Source organism: Callorhinchus milii, unplaced genomic scaffold, assembly GCF_018977255.1.
Source record: "Callorhinchus milii isolate IMCB2004 unplaced genomic scaffold, IMCB_Cmil_1.0 Scaffold14, whole genome shotgun sequence".
In the NCBI taxonomy this organism is placed as follows: Eukaryota; Metazoa; Chordata; class Chondrichthyes; order Chimaeriformes; family Callorhinchidae; genus Callorhinchus; species Callorhinchus milii.
The window spans coordinates 125,194-147,587 of NW_024704755.1; the positions used below are offsets into that span (position 1 = coordinate 125,194).

The following is a 22,394-nucleotide window of genomic DNA, read 5'->3' on the forward strand; positions in this document are numbered from 1 at the left end:
ACACACACACTGACCCCCCCACACACTCACTGACCCCCCCACACACACTGACCCCCCCCACACACACACTGATCCCCCCCCACACACACACTGATCCCCCCCCACACACACCCTGACCCCCCACACACACCCTGACCCCCCACACACACCCCGACTCCCCCACACACTCACTGACCCTCCCCCCACACACACACTGACCCTCCCCACACACACACTGACCCCCACACACACCTCGACTCCCCCACACACTCACTGACCCCCCACACACACACTGACCCCCCACACACTCACTGACCCCCCCACACTCACTGACCCCCCCACACACACTCACTGATCCCCCCCCACACACTCACTGATCCCCCCCCACACACACCCTGACCCCCCACACACACCCTGACCCCCCACACACACCTCGACTCCCCCACACACTCACTGACCCCCCCCACACACACCCTGACCCCCCACACACACACTCACTGATCCCCCACCCACACACTCACTGACCCTCCCCCCCATATACACTGACCCTTTGCCCCCCACACACACACAGACCTTCACACACATACACACAGTGACACACACACTGACCCTCATATTGACCCGCACATACCGGACTTGTGTCTCACAATCACTCTTCACTGAAACACTGAGGAAAACACATTAAAACATTCACAGCCGCAGAATAAAACTGCGCCGCCACTCATTGGCGCACTCCTCGTTCACCTCAATCTCACTGTCAGAGTTAAAATGAATCCTTTATTATACTGTAAGTTGCTGTAATGTTCTGAGACCCTCTCTCCTGGTGTTCCCGGAGTGACGCGGTGACCGTCTGCTTTCTGGGGACCATTCGCTGTGCTGATGGGATGACGTGTGGGCAGTCGGGGCTGAGGTCCGGGAGCGGAGCGGAGCGGAGCCTTCACTTCCCCTTCGAGCCGCTCATTGCAGCGGATAAAGGCGATGGTCTGTGCGGCTCTGGAACTCTCACTCCACCTGTTGGCCACGAGCTGTAACTACACGCTGAGCAGTGACTCCACACAGAGCGGCGAGTGTGTGTGTGTGTGGAACGAATGTGCGAAGGAAACGACGAGGCAGATTATGTCGGCAAATTCAACTGCGAATTAGTTAGCTATTTTATCAAATAAATTAATAGCATGAACGACGAAGTAGTCCAGGATCGTGTTTTTTTCTAAGACCAGTTGGCCAGTTCCTATATAGATATATATGTGACCCCAGTGAGAAGGCATTTTAGACGGATTCTGACCTCCCTAACATGTCAATGTAAAACGAGTGTGTGGTATGTAGGGTACTGTGGGAGGACAGGGTGCGGCAGGTCTGCATTCTGCTGCCCTGTTGCTGGGCTGCACATTTTCCTGGGTCAAGGACTCCAGCTGTCCTACTCTGGTCCCAGTGGGATGAGTTAACACCAACATGTGCAGACAGCTGAGAGGTTCAACAATGGAGCCGCAGATACCAGAGTTCCGATGATATTTTCATGTATGTATTTGGTTTCAGCTATGGTTAAAACCGCTCCATGTGGGATGGCTCAAATCTCCATCCTCTTCTCCCAGGCAGCAAGTAACCCGGCACCATTTTACAGAATCCACTGGCTTCAAGAGAGAGCAGGAACCAGAATACATCAATGCCCCCCCTCCCCCCCACAGACCCCTTTCCAAGACACCGACCCCCCCCCCCCCCCCCCCCCCCCCCCCCCCATAGACAATCCTCCCCACACACACACACACACAAACCTTCCCGAGACTCTTTCCCCTCAGCACAGGATGTTGTTTGATCAGCCGATGACCACGTGTGGAAACCCATCACTGCTTAAGAGGATCGAACCAAACAGCATTCCATCGAGTCACGGAAAATGCTGACTAGAAATGGAATACTCACTCTCTCCCAGAGGGATGCACCCTCCTTGTTTAATTCTGGAGAGTATTTAGGTGCAGGTTTGGGACCACGGCCAAGTGTGCATTGGGGATAACTGCTGGAGTCCAAACAGTTAAAACCACATAGCTTGCCCATCGATATCGCTGTCTGGCAAGGATCCTGCTACTTGTCCAGTTAGGACTACCTTACTGTTAGGGTTAACAGGAGCCCAGTGGCAAGAGGGGCGATTGACTGGGAAACCTGGGGATGGGGGATTATTGCCTTCTGGAAGCTCCGGCCACGGTTTTAGGGGGAGCTTTTCCTCCTCACTGACTCACTGCGTGGAAAAGATTCCAGCTTTTTAATGATTAAAGTTGAATGAAACTTGCACAGAAATATCAGCAAATGTTCAAAAATCTCAATGCATTAAAAAAACTCATGAATATACACTCAGGGCTGCAAGACACTGAAATATACACTCAGAGCCTGTTACACTCTGAATATACACCAGACCCCGTTACACTCTGAACATACACCCAGACCCCGTTACACTCTGAATATACACCCAGACCCTGTTACACTCTGAATATACACCCAGACCCCGTTACACTCTGAATATACACCCAGACCCCGTTACACTCTGAATATACACCCAGACCCCGTTACACTCTGAATATACACCCAAACCCCATTACACACTGAGTATATACCTGGGCTGAAAGACACTGCATATAAACCCAGTTGGTGTGAAACATTGAATGTGTGAGTGAATTGTGCACATTCTTCCCAGTACTTTCTGCATAATTTACAACTAATATATTGTGTACATTGTGCATCTGTACACTCACATCCCCTCTTTCTCTCATTCCTCTCCATCTCCCACATTCCCCCTCTCCCACATTTCTCTTTCCATCTCCCACATTCTCTCCCATATTCCTCTTTGTCTCCCACATTCCCTTTCTCTCTTCCACATTTCTCTATCCATCTCCCACATTTCTCTCTCTCCCATATTCCTCTTTCTCTGTCTCCCACATTCCCTCTCTCTCTCTCTCCCCTGCCTATAAACAGCAAACCCCAATATCCATCCCCATAAGCCGACCCTTTAGAGCAGACACAGCCACCCACCCACCCCCCGAGCAGGCTGACTACAGTCACAAGCAGTGTCCAGGCTTGGGATAGGGTCAGAGTTCAGGATGAGAGTTTGCATTGCTATTGGGAATCAGCCCGGGAGCGGGCATTAGTGTTCTCCATACATGTCGGCCAGCTTCCTGAAGCGAGGGCCCCAGTCATTCAGGTAATCGTAATCATGCTGGTCCTCGGCGGAGGCGGAGGCGAGGGAGCTGAGGGTCCCAGCCACAGAGCCCTCACCCTCATAGTCATAGATCAGAGCCATGTCATAGGGAGGGGCGTTGGGGTCATTGTCAGCAGCATCCAATCCCTGCAGGCAACAGAACACAATGATTCGTGTTTGGGAGGACAGATTTTCTCCATTTGCATAAAAAGGCACAAATTCTAAATTTGCTGATGATGCAAAAATGATGTCACTAACGTAGAAGAAAACTTCAGGAGAACTTTAGAGAGATGGCGGATACAATTTAATATATTCCCCCTCTAACCCCTCCCCCATATTCCCCCTCCCCACATTCCCCCCCGCACACACCAGCAATCCCCACTCTCCCTCCCCACACTTACCCCATTGATGAAATCCTCTATATCGCTGGGATCAGCGGGTGGCCTGCGGGGGTACACTGCGGGGCTGTGGTTGTAGGGAGCATCCCTGCGGAGAGGGGGCTTCCCTCTAGCGGGAGCTGGGAACACTCTGTCCGGGTCCCGCAGCTGCTCCAGATTGTAGGCTTCCTGTAAAATCAAACCAAGCCCCAAGACAACACCTTACATACAATGTAACACACACCTTACACATAGCCAGAAGACAGCAGCTTACACACAGCGTCACATGTCACTTGAGGGAAAAACATGTGAAAAGCAAGAGATGGTACAGGAATGTGGGGGGGTGGTCGCTCGCTCACCGCATGATCCCCTCCCCTTGACCTCGGTGCCTGACCCCCATCCCCCATGTGGTTGCCGTGGTGACTGACCTGGTCCTCCTCGCCGCCGCCCTGCTCATCGTAGTTTAAGACATTGTCTCTGATGTCACTGTCAGAGTCGCTCAGCAACGCCTTGTGTCCCCGTCGCCCGTTCCAGCACAGGCTGACCATCACCATCACTAAGGGCACAACACAGTCACCTCGGCTCAACCCCCACCATCCCGGCTCAACCCCCCAATGGCCAGCCCCAGCCAATATGGCCAGCTCCCCCATATGGCCAGCTGCCCCCTCCATATGGCCAGCGCCCCCCACCCCATATGGCCGACCACCCCCTCCCCTTGTAGCTAAACCCCCTCTCTCCCCCTCACCCCGTGGCCAGAACCGCCCCTCAATGGCCAGAAATGCCTTCACCATGGCCTGCCCCCACCGCTCTGATACATTGCAATAGTGGCTTACAGAACAGCAGAAAGAAGCTGGTGAGGATGATGATGGCGGCCCCCAGGCTGACGCCCACATGGGAGCCATGGAAAGCGGCAGCGATGGCTTCACAGCGGCCTCTGTCCCCACAGACACACACCGTCACATTCAGGCTCTGTTCGAACTCCTGGCATGGCTCCCCCGAGTCACTGACTCTCACCCCCACCTGGTAAAACCCTTCAGGCATAGCACTCAGCATCCCCAGCACGGCGTGTGTGTCTGGAACCAGAGCAACAGCCTCAGCCACACCTACGCCAGCACTGGGATCAACCTCATCACATCCTCCACTCACCGACAAGCTCCCCCCACTTACCAACATTTCCCCCCCCCCCACTCACCGACATGCCCCCTCACCGACATGCCCCCTCACCGACATGCAACCCCCCACTCACCGACATGCAACCCCCCACTCACCGACATGCAACCCCCCACTCACCGACATGCAACCCCCCACTCACCGACATGCAACCCCCCACTCACCGACATGCAACCCCCCACTCACCGACATACATCCCCCCCTCACCGACATCCCCCCCCTCTCACCGACATCACCCCCACCGACATCACCCCCCTCTCACCGACATCCCCCCTCTCACCGACATCCCCCCCTCACCGACATCCCCCCCCCTCACCGACATCCCCCCCCCTCACCGACACCCACCCCCCCTCACCGACACCCCCCCACTGACACCCCCCCTCACTGACATCCCCCCCCTCACTGACATCCCCCCCTCACTGACAATCCCCCCTCACTGACAATCCCCCCTCACTGACACCCCCCCTCACTGACACCCTCCCCACACTGACACCCCCCCCTCACTGACACCCCCCCCCGCACTGACATCCCCCCCCGCACTGACATCCCCCCCCCGCACTGACACCCCCCCTCACTGACACCCTCCCCCGCACTGACACACCCCCGCACTGACACCTCCCCCCCCCCACTGACACCCCCCCCCTCACTGACATCCCCATCACTGATACCCCTCTCAAACTCTCAGTGTAAATCACCCCGAGATTTGGGGGAATGAATGTCAACAAATTATTTCAATCCATTTCACATCACGTGGCCCCGCCCCACGCAGACCCAGGCCCCGCCCCACGCAGACCCAGGCCCCGCCCCACGCAGACCCAGGCCCCGCCCCACGCAGACCCAGGCCCCGCCCCACACCCAGGCCCCGCCCCACGCAGACCCAGGCCCCGCCCCACGCAGACCCAGGCCCCGCCCCACGCAGACCCAGGCCCCGCCCCACGCAGACCCAGGCCCCGCCCCACGCAGTCATCCAACCGTTGAGCGCTGTGATCGTCCAGTTGTGCAGTGGTTCCGAGTCAGGAAGTAACTGGAAGTGGAAGGGCTCCGCGTGCGGCTCCTGATCCTGATCCGTGGCCCAGATCAGCATTCCAGCGCCCGCGCCAGTCCCGCGGCACAGGGTTCCCGCTCCGGGGAACAGCAGCGGCGGAAAGTCATTCACTTCGGTGATGTGTATGTTCAGAGTCCCAATCACCGTGTGCGGGGGGAAGCCTTCGGACACCGGAAAACACTCCCGTTACACCTCACACAGTGACACTCTCACACACAGTGACACTCTCACACACAGTGACACTCTCACACACACAGTGACACTCTCACACACACAGTGACACTCTCACACACACAGTCACACTCACACACACACAGTGACACTCTCACACACACAGTGACACTCTCACACACACAGTGACACTCTCACACACAGTGACACTCTCACACACACAGTGACACTCTCACACACACACAGTGACACTCTCACACACACACACAGTGACACTCTCACACACACAGTGACACTCTCACACACACAGTGACACTCTCACACACACAGTGACACTCTCACACACACAGTGACAGCTCTCACACACACAGTGACAGCTCTCACACACACAGTGACACTCACACACACACAGTGACAGCTCTCACACACACACAGTGACAGCTCACTCACACACACAGTGACAGCTCACTCACACACACAGTGACAGCTCACTCACACACACAGTGACAGCTCTCACACAAAAAACACAGTGACAGCTCTCACACACACACACAGTGACAGCTCTCACACACACACAGTGACAGCTCTCACACACACAGTGACAGCTTTCACACACACACACACACAGTGACAGCTCTCACACACACACACAGTGACGGTCTCTCACTCTCACACACACACAGTGACGGGCTCTCACACACACACACAGTGACAGCTCTCACACACACAGTGACAGCTTTCACACACACACACACAGTGACAGCTCTCACACACACAGTGACAGCTCTCACACACACACACACACACACACACACACAGTGACAGCTCTCACACACACACACAGTGACAGCTCTCACACACACACACACACAGTGACAGCTCTCACACACACACACACACACAGTGACAGCTCACACACACACAGTGACCGACACGTTACTGCTCAGACTGAGGTGACGTCCACACGAGGAGTGGCGCTGACACACAATCCGGAACATTCTGCTCTGCACTTAAATAGTGAGCATTCGATAACTCACACCCGATGAATCTGATGTCTGAGACGAAATCGAAATCACTGATACTATGTGATCCGAACAGGCGCCAGACAGCGGCACAGCTTACCGTGGTCGACGGCGGCGATGATCGCCGTGTAGCGGTTGTGCCGCAGGTACGGGGAGCTGCGCAGCACCACCTGCCGCAGAACAACTTCACCTGTCTCAGGATCAACCAGCAACCAGTCAGCCGGGTCATACTGAATACTGTAACTGCAACACAGCAAACAGTGTTACGTTGGAGACAGCACGTACCGAGATAGTGTACAGAGAGTGTGAGAGAGAGTGTGGGTACACACGGGGAGAGAGAGAGAGCATACACACACGGGGAGTAAAAAAGTGTCTTGGGAAGTGTGAAGCTGACCTGATGTTGTGCTGTTGTTCTCTGTCAGGGTCAGTCACTGTGTATACAGTCAGGACGGTTCCTGCTGTTGATCCCTCGGGGACCAGCAGGTTGCGGGGGTCGTCCTGAAAGCGGGGGGGCTCGTTTACGTCTGTGATCGTGATGATGACCCTGGCCGAGGGCTGACTTGATGGTGAGGCTCCAGCCCACAGTTCTGCCCAGTTCTGCACCGTCACAGTCAGGCTATAGTCGGCCACGGCTTCGTAATCCAGGCTCTGGGACAACGTAACCACAGAGAAACTCAATCTTACTCCACAATACCCTCATCTCAGTCATATACACAATAATAATCCTTGCATTTGATATAGCGCTTTTTACGTCTTCTAGACATCTCGAAGTGCCTCACAGAATATACTGTAAAGTGAATTGACTGTATATTTTGTGGGTAAAAACGCTGCAGCCAATTGCGCACAGCAGCGTCCCACAAACAGTCGTGGATTGAAGTGACCGATTTATTATTATTTTCTTTTCTTGAGGAATTATTAGAGAGAGTGTACACGGCAAGAGGCAGTGTACACTGGGAGAGGGAGTGTACCAGGGAGAGGGAGATTATATACAATGACAGGGCAGCTTGTAACACTGAGATTGTTAGTCAGACAGACAGAGAGACACAGTGGTATGTGTGTGTGTGTAAGGGGATGATATGGGGGTCAGGGACACGGTTCATATTTACCCAAACAATATCATCCTCAAACCCTCTCACCTTCTCCACCAAGACGATACCCTGGTTGGTGTGGGGGTCGGTGCTGATGCTGAAATGCCCATCCTGGTTGCCGCTGACGATGGTGTAGTTTGCCAGCCAGTTCCTGGTCCCAGCCTCATCCTTGTCCTCCACACTAACTCTGCCCACCTCCTGTCCCACTGTGTCCTCAGTCACTGCCACAGCAAACTGCACAGCAAAGGGAAACGTACACAGCTCCTTACTGCCAGGGTTCCACTAGCCGACAGACACACACCGTCTCCCCAGTTTGCAAGAGACACACACACACTTCCTGGTGTGCGAGACATACATAACACACACGTATACACATACACACGCACCTCGCTGGCAGTGAAGTGTGGGGCATTGTCGTTGAGGTCAGTGATGAAGATGATGGCGCTGGCTGTGTTGGCGAGGCCGACCCCAGAGAGGTCAGCGACCTGCAGCGTCAGGTTATATGTGGAGATGGTCTGCAAACACACAGCAGCAACACTATACAAACAGCAACAGTCACAGCAACTGGGTGCGGGGGTAGGTCATTAGGGGGAGGTCAATGGTCTGGGGGGAGCCAGGGCGGGGAGTGGTTCAGGTAGACGATCGGTGGGGGGGGGGTTCGGGGGGATGTTGGGTGGGGCCGGGGGAGCATCCCAGGGGGTGTCGAGGAGGCGCCTCACGGTGGGAGTCGGGGGGGCCTCACGTGGGAAGCGCCTCTCGGGGGCGGGGAGCAGACACTGCAGACACTCACCTCTCGGTCTAGCCCCACCCCCACAGTGCGGATTTCCCCAGTGACGGGGTCGATACGGAAGAGGCCTTTGCTATGGCCGAGGATGGAGAACTGCAACGCGGCGTTGTCTGTCTGAGGGTCATCAGCGTCAGAGGCAGCGATCTGCATCACCAGAGTTCCTGCAGCCACAGCACAGTCACCAGTCGCACACACACGCGCACCCCCCCCTCGGCGCGTACCATCCCCCCCCCCCCCCCCGAAGCACCATCCCCACCCCCCACACCGGCACACCTCACGCTGCCCACTCACCAGGGGGAGATCCCTCCAGGACATGGCCAATGAAGTGCTGCTGGTCAAAGACGGGCCTGTTATCGTTCTGATCAATGACAATGATCTCCAGGTCGGTGGGATCCTCAAGGGGATTCCCCGACATATTCACAGCGTAAGCTTTAATCTAAACACAGAGTGAGTCAGGTGTTGGGTCATACACTGGGGCAGACACACAGCCATCAACAAAAAACATGACATTTACACAAAGCCTTTCACTTTGGGAGGACGTGCCAAGGCACTGGGCGGTCAAGGGTTTTCACCCAAGCTGTGGGCTGGAGACAAGAGGTGAGGGGTGGTGGAGGTGGAAAGAGGACGAAAGTTGCAGTCGAAGAAGAAGGTATTGAGATGGGCCTTGAAGGAAGCGAGGGAGGGGGCGAGGCGGAGGAGCTCTGGGATGGAGTTCCAGAGGGTGGGGGCAGAGAGGCTGAAGGAACGACTGATGATGGTGGAGCACGGGTAGGTCCAGGCAGGGAGGGGCGCGTGGGGTTGGGCCAGGCGGCGGCGGGCAGCATGGAGCAGGCCAGGGGTTGGGGGAGCAGGCCGGCACCTGCCGAGAACTTGATCGAGGGGAAGCCAGGCCACGGTCCTACCTTATAACTGGATTTCTCCTCGCGATCCAGCACCGTCATCAGCAGCACCTGCCCCGAGTCAGCGTCAATGGTGAATATCCCTCTGGGCTCCTCATCTACACCAGGGCCTTTAATACTGTAAATCACCTCCCCGGGGATCAGCTGGTCTGACTTAATCTGCAGAGAAAACAATAACTGTGTGTTGGCGCCGGGGCAGGGCCACCCAGAGTGAGGTCAGGAACCTGGAGTGGGGGCGAGGAGTTGGAGAGGGTTAGTGGGGAGCAGATTAGTGGGGGGGGGAAGGGGCGGGATGAACCGGGGGTGACGGCGTGAGCCAGGGGGACGGGGATATAGCCGGTGTGGGCGGGATGAACCAGGGTAGTGAACTGGTGGGGTGGGGGGTTAGCCGGTGGGGAATAGCGGTGAGTATAGCGGGGTGGGGTTAGCCTGTGTGGGGGGGTGGGTAGTGGTAGGGGTCACACACATTCCTAGCAGACACTGCTTGGTGAGCTCAGGGCAAGGCTAGGGTAAGTACCTGCACTAAGGGGAGGGGGATCTTGCGGGTGTTCTCGGAGACGCTGATGGGGGGAATGACCCAGGCTCTCTTCACTCGCTGCAGCCCATCGCCTCTTGCCACCGGCCGCCATGGGTACATGACAGGGACCTGGGCATGCGGGGTGTCCTTCACTGGCACTTGATTACACTGGGGACCATCGGCAGCACAACCACATGGAGGGAGAACACAAACACAGCTCAGGCTACAGGCATTTCCACACTTTGTACACAGGAGGATTGTTGTGAGTCAATGAATGGAATATTCCCAAGAAAGTGTAAATATTGTCCAGCGCGTTTACCCCTCCCCCCACCTCCTGAAGGGTAGCAGCCTCCACCCCCCACTGGCGGCCTTGATGATGTGTGCACTGTGGGGATATGGTGAGGAGATAGTGAGAAACCCCTCAGAATATCCCCAGCTGTCCCACTGCCCAGTCCTGCAATATACACAGCACCTGCCACAATCCTTCCCCCTCCCCCGCTCCTTTTCCCCTCTCCCCACCCCTCCCATTCTCCTCTGCCCCTCCCCCACCCCTCTCCCCCGGTTTGTTGCCCAGGTAGAATTCTCCTCACGCTGTATGAGGAATGTGTGCAGGAGTGTGTGTGAGCAGTCTGTGTGCAAATGGGCTGCTGTGTTTGCTCAATTGCCAGCAGTTACCTGTGATGTGATAAGAAGTTTGACTGTTGTGGGCACTCTATGTGAGTGTTACATCAGACGGCAGCCCAGAGTGACAGCACCACATGCAGTGGGCAACCTCTCCTTTACACACACTCCACATTCAGGACAAGCAAAGGCTGGGGAAGAGCAGCTGAAATGCTAATTACACGGCATCTGTTACTGAGTGCAATCAGCTGTTGTATCAACTTTCTCATTTCTACAATCGAGCTTTCCCCGCGTTGTTCCTCCTCCCTTCCTGTTCAATCTGCCCGAGACACAGCCGGGGGCAGGCGGCTGATCACGGCATCAAATTAAAAGCAGATTTCAGTCCTATTTGATGGATACTAGTTACCAACAGGCTACTGTGGGAGCTGCAGCTTGTCACAGAGATTAGTTGTTTGTTTAAACAATGTGAATGAAATTTCCCTCAAGTTCAATCAAATTTCTCTTAAACAAGCCCCAACTCAAACCCTCAACCTAACCCTAAATCCAGCCCCAAACCCAATATATTGCACAAATTAAAATCCCGGTAAACCAGGTCCCCCTGAAAGGAATCCCATTCTCCAATGGGAATTTAAACCCAGCTTTTAACCCTCAATATGAGAAAAACAACATTGAAGCCGGAGGTATTTCATACACGACTGTAGCCCCTCATGTTCCCAGAACCCCCCCACCAAACCCTAGCCCGTCACAGGGGGCGCAACGACAGCAGTGATGTAACGGGGGGGGGGGACAACAACAACACATTACATTTTGTGTAGTATCGGTGGAAACAATTCTCCCAGCACCTGGGCACATCGCCACAGAGACATTCTGCACCACTTTAAACTGGTTTCACGGGTATCACTGGGGCTGAGTCGGGTCTCAGCTGTTAAGCCTCACAGTGAGTTCGTGTTGGGCTGTGAGAGAATGGCTGGGACCAGCGGCTGTTTCAGTTTAACTTACTTTTATCAAAGTGCAGCCAGCACGATCAGGACAGCAACAGCAGAACACAGGAAGCTGTATCCCAGATTACATCCACAAAGTACAGTCACTACACTTTACAGTATATCCTGTGAAGTGCTTTGAGACATCTCAATAATGTGATAAGGCACTATATCAAGGATTATTATTCTCATTATTCTGGAGCTCAGTCTGTGTCACATTCAACCCACAGCTCATGTTTTAGGGAAGTGGAGCTGGGCTGGGTGCACCAGCAAGAGTGCGACTGGGCACACCTCTAAAGCACACACCCACCCTTGCATACACACACCCTCTCACACACACACCCTCCACCCTCACACACAAACCCTAAAGCTAACACCCACCCTCACACACACACCCTCACACAAGCTTCACATACCTGTACCAGCATCACCAGGGCGAGCAAAGTGAAGATTTCTGTGTCTCTCATAGCACTGGAGAGGCAGAGAGAGAGCAGGGGCCGGGCTGGAGAGGCAACAAGAAATTAGGGGGCGAGCTGGAGCTGTGCTAGATGAAGACAGCTGCCTGTGGGACACCAATTATCTGACAGCTTATTGGTTATCATAGGGTCCGAGAATGCAAGTGACTGACTGCACATGTGCTTAAGGGAGGCAAAGTCTGAAATATCTGTCTCCTGATATAGAGCAGCAACTGTCTAGAGAGACAGCAAACAGCTGCTGCTGCTCTGGCGACCCCACTCCCCCCCACCCCGCATGGGGCAGGTCACAGGTCATGAGACAGGGTTTAGTGGCGAGAATGTGCCCCTCCTGAGCTTGTGGTCGAGAGTATCTGGGAAGTGATCCTCACCCAACAGCTGAAGTTTGGCATCTCACAGACATTACTGAGCTCCGCAGCAATGAGGAAAGTGAGACAGACTGAAGGCATCTCTCTGACAGCATCCACATCAGTGGCTGAAATGTCTTGAGTGTCAAGCCCCAGATCCAGGTTTTCATCTTAGTCTCCCCTAATGGAGAACAAGAATAGTGAAACAAAAACAGAGAGAGCTGGGAAAACTCAGCAGGTCAGGCAGAATCTATGGAGAAAGGAAAGTGAGTTAATGTTTCGGGTCCACGATCCTGTCAGAATGTTCTGACGTAGGGTCGTGGACCCGAAACGTTGACTCACTTTCCTTTCTCCATAGATTCTGCCTGACCTGCTGAGTTTTCCCGCTCTCTCTGTTTTTGTTTCAGATTTCCAGCATCTGCAGTATTTTGTGTTAAGAACAACAGTGACACTGATCCAACACCCCCAGTCCTTGGTGATGAGATAAACCCTGAATCTTGTTGGCTCAGCTGCTTGCTGGGCAGTAATTATGTGCTGTTGCATGTCGTGGACAGACAGACAGAAAGACAGAAAGACAGAGACAAATACATTGAATCAAAAGAAGTTGGGTGAGGTCTTGGTGTGAGCCAGTCGCTTGGCATCTCAGACATTGTTTCGGGCAAATGTTTTTGAGCAGATACAGGATATGTAACTCCTGGAGAGTGAGGGTTAAAGGGCAATATTCTGTTTATTAAACAAAACGTAATGTCGCTTACTCGTGGTCACAAACTCTGAGCCGTGGGATGTGCACATAACCAGGTCAGAACACATACTGGTAACCATGTCTAGTTGCTGGTAACTGCACCGGTAACCATGACTACTTGCCAGGCTGTGGGAAGAAATGTTTCAATAAATCTTTTTTGTTAACTTTTCCCATTGGGTTGCGAGGAATTTCATCCACAAGAATCAGCTCAGAGGGGATGCTGTATGGTGCCATCTGTTCCCTGTAATGACAAATCAGCCTCACCTCAGCAACTTGTTCCTGTTTCTGTCCTCAGCACATTGACTGCAGCCCCCCCCTTCCGATCCCTCACTCACCTTGCCCACCCCTTCAGCTCCCCCAGAGACAGCGAGACTCCCTCCTGTACCGTCACCACAGCCGTCACCTTCTGACCCCAGGTAACATCAGGAACACCGATCACCGCCACATCTGCAGAGCAAAGAGACCGACCAAGTCTGTAACAGCAGCGACTCAGCACTACCCTCCCCCTGGCAAAACTAGACCCACACAATGCACACAGAGAGACACACACACCCAGTGACAGGGCGAGAGAGAGACACACACACACACAGTGCCAGGGGGAGAGAGAGACACACACACAGTGCCAGGGGGAGAGACAGAAACATATTATTTCAACGTGGTTCAATATAAATTTGTTCAGTGGCTAACCTGCAATATGCGGGTGTGCCAGGAGGTGGCGCTCCACATACAGAGCACTAATCTTATAGCCACCACTTTTGATGATGTCGACAGATGTTCGTCCCAGAATCCAGTATCGGCCGTTCTTATACACCGCAGTGTCTCCTGTAACACACACACACACTCCTTATACACCGCAGTGTCTCCTGTAACACACACACACACTCCTTATACACCGCAGTGTCTCCTGTAACACACACACACACTCCTTATACACCGCAGTGTCTCCTGTAACACACACACACACTCCTTATACACCGCAGTGTCTCCTGTAACACACACACACACTCCTTATACACGCAGTGTCTCCTGTAACACACACACACACTCCTTATACACCGCAGTGTCTCCTGTAACACACACACACACTCCTTATACACCGCAGTGTCTCCTGTAACACACACACACACTCCTTATACACCGCAGTGTCTCCTGTAACACACACACACACTCCTTATACACCGCAGTGTCTCCTGTAACACACACACACACTCCTTATACACCGCAGTGTCTCCTGTAACACACACACACACTCCTTATACACCGCAGTGTCTCCTGTAACACGCACACACACTCCTTATACACCGCAGTGTCTCCTGTAACACACACACACCTTACACAGCATGGCGCCCCCTACGAGAAGGTGCTAATGGGGGTTACCGTCCAGTAAGCAGTAGATATCAGCTCTCCAGTCATTACCTGTCTTGAACCAGCCGTCGTGTGTGAATGATTCCTTGGTTTCCTCTGCTTGGTTCCAATACTTCTGAAATACTGAAGCTCCTCTGACCTGTAACTCTCCCTCTCTCCCTTCCATGCCAGGCGTGACCTGCCAACCACAACAGACATCAGGCACAGCAAGCTATAGCCACAGAACCAGTGTGTAACAGTGTGCAGTGATTCACCAATAAAAGACATTACACACCATGCAAGGTCAGAGGTCACTACAGCGGAGAACAGGAGTGATGCCAGGCTTCTCAGCTCATACAACTGTCAGCCTAGTGACGTGTATGTGTGTGTGTGCATGTGTCAGCCTCAGTGTAACTGAGTCTCTGACGGCCTGACCTTACCCTCGTCTGGTCACTGTTGCTCTCTGTGATGACGGTACAGGACGGCTGGTATCGTGAGGAGGCTTCCAGTGCGATGCGGACCTCGACCCCGGGCAGTGGGTTCCCAACCGACCCTGAGCACAGACCACACCCACCCTGAGCACAGCCACACACCTCGGCCCGGCCAAAGAGCCTCACAGAACCCATCCACACTCCAACAGAGCCACACTAAGTTCTATGTGCGCACTCGCGTCTGTGTGAGTCTGCGTGCGTGAGCCTGTGCGAGTCTATGTGTGTTTCTGTGTGTGTCTATGTGTGTGTGCTCATGGTAGTGTGTGCAGACAACTTGGGTGTGTCATGTACTGTGACGTGTACAAGACAGAGAATGTCAGTGTGTGGCACAGGATGGCGTACCTGGCACACGGCTGCCATGCAGTGGGTTGGAAAGCGCCATCCCGACCTCCGTCATCCCATAGCGCTCCAGCAACGTGTGGCCTGTCAGCTTTCTCCACATCTCCAGCATCGGCTGAGGGAGAGCGGCCGATCCTGACACCATCAACCTGCAGTCACAGCAAAGGCAGAGCCTGATCAGCCCCTCACAGCTCCAGCCCCCACCACCTCACAGCTCCCCCACTCACAGTTGCAGCAACCCCCACTACAGCAGTCCCACCTCACAGCAGGCCCGACCCCTTGCAATAGGCCCATCCCAGTCACACCCCCACATGCCACAGCCCCGCCACCAGTCCACTGTGGTTAGTCTGCTTGGCACCCACCCCACCTGATTTTGTCCTTGCACACAGCGTGGATAAAGTCCTTGACGTGGCACTGGGTGAAGTGTTTCTGGTAAAACTGGATCAGTTTGGCGTAGATGGTTGGCACGGCCATGAAGACATTAACCCGAGGCGTCCGTGAGGTGTCCGTTCTCAACAACTGCTCCCAAACCTGCAACAAAGGAATCATTAACCGGGAGTGAGCGATGCCCTGGCTGAGCCTTATCTCTATCTGCTCTGCTTTGTGCTAACTGCAGTTAAAGTACCTTCTGAGCGTTGAAGTCTGGCAGCATCACACAGGTGGCGCCCACCCAGAGCGGGCAGAGCAGTTTGTTGAGGACACCATGTAGATGGTGCAGAGGCAGCACGTGCAGAATGACATCGTCCTTGCTCCAGGCCCACAGCTCCACTAGGGAGGTAACCTGCAGACAGAAAAGCTGTCATAATTACTGAGCCACAGACAGATTGTGTTTGTGTCCATGTGGGGGGGGACTGATTACTGAAGCTAACCTGGTGCCGCAGAGTCTGGTGTGTGGTCAGGACCCCTTTGGGCCGCCCTGTAGTTCCGCTGGTGTATAATATCAGGGCGCCTCTGTCCTTCCAATCAGCAGGGAAGCCCGTGGTGGTGAGCTGTGGATGTAGGTGTGTGGAGCCTGGTGAGGGTTCCTGGGACAGGCTGCCACTCTGCAGCACCAGCCATTTAACACCGAGTCGGTCAGCGATGGAAGTCACTCTCTCCGCAAATGTCTCCTCCACAATGACCAGGCTGCTTTCACAGTCTCTCAGCGTGTACTCCAGCTCTGGTGCTGGGTGGCTTTTACACAGAGGGACACCAATCCCACCGCTCATCCAGGCGGCCCACTGCGCCACCACATAAGAGGCGTCGTTGGGGCACAAAAAGCATACTCGCTGCTGTGCGATGTCTCCGCTGGAACAGTCTAGGGCCCTCAGGATATCCCGGGACAGTGACAGGCTGATGCTGTACAGCTGCCCATAGGTGTGGTGTCCGAAGCTGTCTACAATCGCTAGTCTGTCAGCAAAGCTGGGAGCTCTGGTGAACACAAAGTGTCTGTGAGAAAGGGCTGTCAGGTACAGCACCTTCCTCAAACATTTCACAGGCCTGCGGATACCCAGCCGCCAACTGTGCCAGCATTGAACACAGCCTTGTGATGTGAAGCCAGGACTCTGTCGCAGGAGAGTGTACAGCATCCTGCAGCTGGTCCAAACCCTTCGATAATCCAGCAAAGAACAAAGGTTAGGTTTACATTAGTAACTGGGAGTCAGAATGAGAAGTTTATTAACAAGCACCTGCAACGTCAAAATGGCTGAGCACTTCACAGGTAATTGTTATCAAATATAGTCAATCTATTTGTGGAGTCCTGTAACTCAGTGGTTAGAGCACTCGCTTTGCAAGCGAGAGACCTGAGTTCAATTCCCGGCAGAGGGCGAAACCTTGGGCAAGTTTCCTTACTCCACACAGAGCCTAATAATAATCCTCCAAAACCCAAACAATAATAAATTGGTCATTTTGAATCTACGACTGTTTGTGGGACATTGCTGTGCGCAATTGGCTGCCGCGTTCACCCACAAATATACAGTCAATTCACTTTACAGTGTGTTCTGTGAAGCGCTTTGGGACGTCCTCCCGACGTGAAAAGCGCTATATCAAATGCAAGGATTATTATTATTATTATTAATGTGGGCAAACACAAGGCCAATCTGCAAACAGCAAATCCCACAACAGGGATGAGGTGAATGACCAATTGTATCTGTGGGGGATTGTTGGCCACGACACCACGAACGAGAAATTCCCTTCTCTTTTCAATGAGTGTGGAGGGTCTTATTGTCCACCTGAACAGCGCACAGACATGACCTTAGTTTTATGTCTGGAGGATGGCAACGGCTGACAATGCAGTGACAGCCTGGACTGTGAGCTCAAGTACCAACCCGAGCCCTCACCCCAGAGGGAGTGAGAGCTTCTCAGTCAGATTGACACCATTTCTTTTTTGGTCAACCATCACATACTCCAAACCAAACAGTTCCGTATAAACCGCCTATATGTAAATTCACAAGATATTTATTGCAATGGAATGCGCTCTCTCTCTCTCTCTCTCTCTCTCTGGAGGGAGACCTCCCGCTCACCTAATTCCGGAGAGTATTAGGCGCAGTGGCGAGAGCCGAGGCTCGGGGGGAGCCCAGAGTGTGCGTTGGGGTAACTGCTGGAGTCTAACCCACACAGCTTTGTCATTGGCAGCTTTCCCGCCGCTTGTCCAGTCGGGACCTGTTGGCAGATTATTATCGTTGTGCCGCTGAGGCCATTGCGGATGATTTTTATTCTCACTTTCCCGCTGTTTCAGGGACCTGTGCGGACCGGAAATGAACCTGACATCCGGTGTGTCCATCGCTAACACCCGTCCCCGGGGCCTCGGGGCAATGAACGCTGAGCTGCAGTACGTGCTCTCCACCACCAGGCGGCAGCAGTTGATTGTAGCTGCTCTCTGGCGCCATCATGTGGCGAATACTGACATTGCAGCCAAGTTGCATTACCTGCTGACCGCAGCACATAGCAATGTTGACCTCAAGACCCAACTCCTGGAGCCCAGAACCCAAACAAGTGGTGTGAGAAACTTCAGAGACAAATTCACAGCTAATTGTAATACCCCGGCCTGGCACAATTACTAGAACTCTCGCCTCAAGGTCAGGAGGTGCCTTCGGACGTCCTCCCGACGTGAAAGGCGCTCTATAAATGGAATCTTGTTGTGGTTGTTGTTGAGGTGGATTTAAATAGAAAAAAAAATTGATAAAGTACCTTTCATATCATCCTCAGTGCCTGAGGTAAGGAGGTGCTGACGGGAGACGATCAGGAGAGTCTTGGTCTTGTTGACGTTCAACTTAGCTCTTATCCAGGACTTGATGTCTGACAGACATTCAGTCAGGACAACAGTGGTCCTGAAGTCAAGGGTGGAGACAGAGAGGTACAGTTGGGTGACATCTGCATGCATGTGGAAGTTGACCCCATGTCTGCAGATGATGTCATCAAGTAGGAGCATATAGATATTGAAGAGGAGGGGACCAAGGACAGAGCCCTAAGGAACATTGCACGAGACAGTGCGGGGGCTAGAGGAGAAAGCGTTTGTGGAGATGAAGTGGAGATGATATGAGAGATACAATCTGAACCAGTCAAGGACAGAACCCTGAAGGTTGAGGTGAGAGGAGAGGCAGTGGATGAGGATAGAGTGGTCAACGGTGTCAAAAGCAGCAGAGAGGTCAAGGAGGACGAGAAGGCAGAGGGAGCCCTGGTCGCAGATGGACAAAATGTCACTTGTCATTTTGACCAAAGCTGTTTCTGTGCTATGGGTGGCATGTAAACCCGACTGGATGGGTTCGTGACAGGAGTGGTGGGAAAGGAAGGAGCAAAACTGGGAAGCAACGAGTTGTTCCAGAACCTTGGAGAGGAAAGGGAGGTTGGCGATGGGGCGGTAGTTTGAGAGCAGGTGTGGGTCCAGGTAGGATTTTTTAAGGGGATGGGAATGATACCAGTGGACAGGGAGAGGTTTATGATGTCTGTGAGTAGGGGGGGCAAGCAGGTGGAGCTGAGAGGTAAGGAGAGGGTTAGGGATGGGGTCAAAGGAGCAGGTGGCTGGTTTTGGTGGGTTATGGTAGTGGTGAGAGGAGGGGAAGGCAGGTTCGAAGGTATGGAGAGTAACACAATGTTACAGTCAGCAAGAGCTGGACGGAGGTAGTGAGAGCATTTCCTGCCAACAAACCACAACACAAATCAGCATGGAGACCCAACAGCTTTATTTAGTTACATCCATTGAGGACAAGATATACAACAGTCTAAATCACGTACATTACAAATTACAAGGTCCCTGCTCCAGGCACCCACTACAGCCGTGTGCACACACAAGCTCAGCACAGCCTGAAAAGAGCCTTGTGTAGTGGCACATAATGAGCCTAAAACCTTGATTGGATTTATCTCTAAAGCGATTTTCACAAACACAGAAGTGGAACTTGAGGATCAATGAACAGGACAATAAAAAAATCAACTGAAATAAGTGGCATTTTCATTGCATTTCAAGATTAATAAAGTTAAACCAGGAAAATGATCTGAGAGCTGTATCCTCCTCACCAGAGGCAGAATGGCATCTATTACATTTAATAAAAAATTCCACCCTTTATAGCCCCTTCTCTCCGCCCTCTGTTGTGTTTACACACCACTTCCCCATTGACTACAGTCTGATTAACAAGACTGGTGACTGTGGCAAATAAGAGTACACTCAAACCCCAAAGCCAACTTGAACCCTGATCCCAGACCAGGTGATCAGACTGAAAAAAGGCACAAGAGCTTCCTCAAACTAACCCGAAAGTAGGCAATAAACCCTGAGCAGTAACATGTGCTCAGGCCTTCAATTAACACATGGACTAAAGTCAATTCATCTGTTACAAGAAACAAGTCTATAAAATCAGAGATTTGAGGTTCACAACAACAGCAGCAGAGAGAGGCCACTGCTGGAGAGCGTGCGATGGCCATGGTTTGTCCCCAAGTCCAGCAAATATAAGAGCTTTAGACATGACCTGGAACTATCAGCAGCATGGCCAAAATCAACAGACTTGCACCATCATCCCAGAGACAAGATTGTCAAATACCCTGAAAAACAAGAAAAAATGTGTGAGAGAATGAGAAAGCACCAGAGCATGAATGACACACAGAGATAGAAACGAGTGAGATGAAGAGGGAGAGAGTGAAAGAGAAGCGTAAGCTAGAATGAAACAAACAGAATACTTCTACCCCCAACAGCCCTCCTTACGTGGACTGGATGGGCTCCCCTGGGGTGTAGAAGGGATTGCACATGATATCGGTGTAGGAATTGTGCAGCTTTCGGAACATCTGCACAGAAATAAATAAATCAGATTCAGAGTTACGAGTGCTGGACAGCCAAGCCCACCCACTCCCAAGTCAGTGACAGCACATGTTAGAGACACAGTAACGCTCCCTTACACTGTGTGTCCACACTCCCAGGTCAGGGTTAGAGACACAGTAAAGCTCCCTCTACACTGTGCGTCCACACTCCCAGGTCAGGGTTAGAGACACAGTAACGCTCCCTTACACTGTGTGTCCACACTCCCAGGTCAGAGTTAGAGACACTGTGAATGGTATTGGTCAGACTGCAGGGGCTATGTGTGGTGATCAGGTACTTACACTGCGGATCTCGTTGTCCCTCAGTGCAATGTTGGAGGAATCCACCACGATGATAAACTTGACTTTAGTGTTGGTTACATAGCCATACCTGCACCAGAGCTCAGGAAGTCACACCCAATCACAACACCAGTAAACAGCCACATTTGCCACATTAAATATCAAATGCAAGGATTATTATTCTTATTATCAAATAACGTTCACAAACGCAACCGAGTCCAGGCACCGATGTGGGCTTCCAATTACTGACCATCCACTCTCCCAAAATTGCACAGAATATGCCCCCCCCCACAGGAACGCGGTGAGAAATGAAAAGTTGCCACCTGCCTTGAGTGCGTGTGAGTTGGGAACAGGAGTTACATGGGAGTGAATGTAGGGAAGGGGTCAGAGAGGATGACTGATCACTAACTGACTATCCCTCGGCATCAGCACAAGCCACTGAGTTGAGGATACACCTTGTAATCCTCGGTGGGGTACAGCAATCCCAGGTACAGCTCTCTCTGATCCACCAGCGCTTTCCCCACCGCCGAAATCTTCTCCTCCACCACATCCAGTGACGTGTGAACCGTGTAGTGAAACTTCAACTGCTTCTCCATCGGAACAGTCTTAATGTACAACGGGTAATTCTGTACACAAACAGGTGGGATTAATGCACACCCAGTCCCGCCCCCCCCCCCACACCCCCCACACCCCCTCCCCCACACCCAGCCCCCCCCCACACCCCCTCCCCCACACCCCCTCCCCTACACCCCCTCCCCACACCCCCTCCCACACCCCCTCCCCACACCCCTCCCCTACACCCAGCCCCCCCACACCCCCTCCCCCCACCCCCTCCCCCACACCCCCCCCCACACCCCCTCCCCACACCCCCTCCCCCACACCCAGCCCCCCCCACACCCCTCCCCCACACCCCCTCCCCTACACCCAGCCCCCCCACACCCCCTCCCCCACACCCCCTCCCTACACCCAGCCCCCCCCCACACCCCCCCCCGCAGCCCCCCCCACACCCCCCCCCGCAGCCCCTCCCCCCCCCCCCACACCCCCACAGACCTGTTTGGCGATCACTGAGACACAAACCGCCATCTTGGGGGCCGCTCTGGTCATGTGACGAGTAAAGATGGCGGCGGCGGTTTCAGCTGCGCTTCTGTGTCTGAGCCTCACCCCGACCTCCGGCCTCCCCCCGGCCCGCGGGCCGCCACCGGCCCCGGCCTCCCCCGGCCCCCGGCCTCCCCCGACCTCCGGCCTCCCCCCGGCCCGCGGGC

General features: G+C 53.6%; 3 protein-coding genes across 3 annotated transcripts; all 3 read right to left on the bottom strand.

The window, feature by feature from the left end:
* Window positions 1–2,216: 2,216 nt before the first annotated feature.
* cdh15 (cadherin 15, type 1, M-cadherin (myotubule)) lies at window positions 2,217–12,377 on the bottom strand. The gene is made up of 14 exons (XM_007907932.2): window positions 12,254–12,377; window positions 10,237–10,404; window positions 9,723–9,878; window positions 9,112–9,256; window positions 8,824–8,981; window positions 8,420–8,548; window positions 8,082–8,267; window positions 7,340–7,593; window positions 7,046–7,188; window positions 5,680–5,913; window positions 4,371–4,610; window positions 3,966–4,093; window positions 3,562–3,726; window positions 2,217–3,307 (listed from the first exon to the last, which is right to left on the bottom strand). Exons 1-14 carry the CDS (start codon window positions 12,302–12,304, stop codon window positions 3,107–3,109), a joined length of 2,358 nt encoding a protein of 785 aa, XP_007906123.1. The 5' UTR covers window positions 12,305–12,377; the 3' UTR covers window positions 2,217–3,106.
* A 988-nt stretch (window positions 12,378–13,365) lies between these two features.
* On the bottom strand, window positions 13,366–18,300 carry acsf3 (acyl-CoA synthetase family member 3). Its single transcript, XM_007907931.2, has 10 exons — window positions 18,075–18,300; window positions 16,443–17,160; window positions 16,199–16,354; window positions 15,941–16,104; window positions 15,577–15,722; window positions 15,184–15,296; window positions 14,816–14,942; window positions 14,087–14,221; window positions 13,735–13,846; window positions 13,366–13,640 (listed from the first exon to the last, which is right to left on the bottom strand). Exons 2-10 carry the CDS (start codon window positions 17,139–17,141, stop codon window positions 13,514–13,516), a joined length of 1,779 nt encoding a protein of 592 aa, XP_007906122.1. The 5' UTR covers window positions 17,142–17,160; window positions 18,075–18,300; the 3' UTR covers window positions 13,366–13,513.
* Window positions 18,301–19,717: 1,417 nt separating this feature from the next.
* trappc2l (trafficking protein particle complex subunit 2L) lies at window positions 19,718–22,236 on the bottom strand. Its single transcript, NM_001292511.1, is given in 5 exon segments — window positions 19,718–20,583; window positions 20,744–20,823; window positions 21,136–21,223; window positions 21,586–21,758; window positions 22,183–22,236. Coding segments are annotated over 5 exon segments (420 nt in total). The 5' UTR covers window positions 22,216–22,236; the 3' UTR covers window positions 19,718–20,537.
* Window positions 22,237–22,394: the final 158 nt, after the last annotated feature.

What these genes read in the sequence shown, in the direction of transcription:
- cdh15 (XM_007907932.2), bottom strand. Translation starts at nt 12,304, where the DNA reads ATGAGAGACACAGAAATCTTCACTTTGCTCGCCCTGGTGATGCTGGTA. An exon ending in TCCCCCTCCCCTTAGTGCAG is followed by an intron (nt 9,879 to 10,236) that starts GTACTTACCCTA and finishes TTTTCTCTGCAG; the next exon opens with ATTAAGTCAGACCAGCTGAT. An exon ending in CCTGGAGGGATCTCCCCCTG is followed by an intron (nt 8,982 to 9,111) that starts GTGAGTGGGCAG and finishes CTGTGGCTGCAG; the next exon opens with GAACTCTGGTGATGCAGATC.
- acsf3 (XM_007907931.2), bottom strand. Translation starts at nt 17,141, where the DNA reads ATGCTGTACACTCTCCTGCGACAGAGTCCTGGCTTCACATCACAAGGC. An exon ending in GCATGGCAGCCGTGTGCCAG is followed by an intron (nt 15,297 to 15,576) that starts GTACGCCATCCT and finishes GTCTGTGCTCAG; the next exon opens with GGTCGGTTGGGAACCCACTG. An exon ending in CGACGGCTGGTTCAAGACAG is followed by an intron (nt 14,222 to 14,815) that starts GTAATGACTGGA and finishes TGTGTGTTACAG; the next exon opens with GAGACACTGCGGTGTATAAG.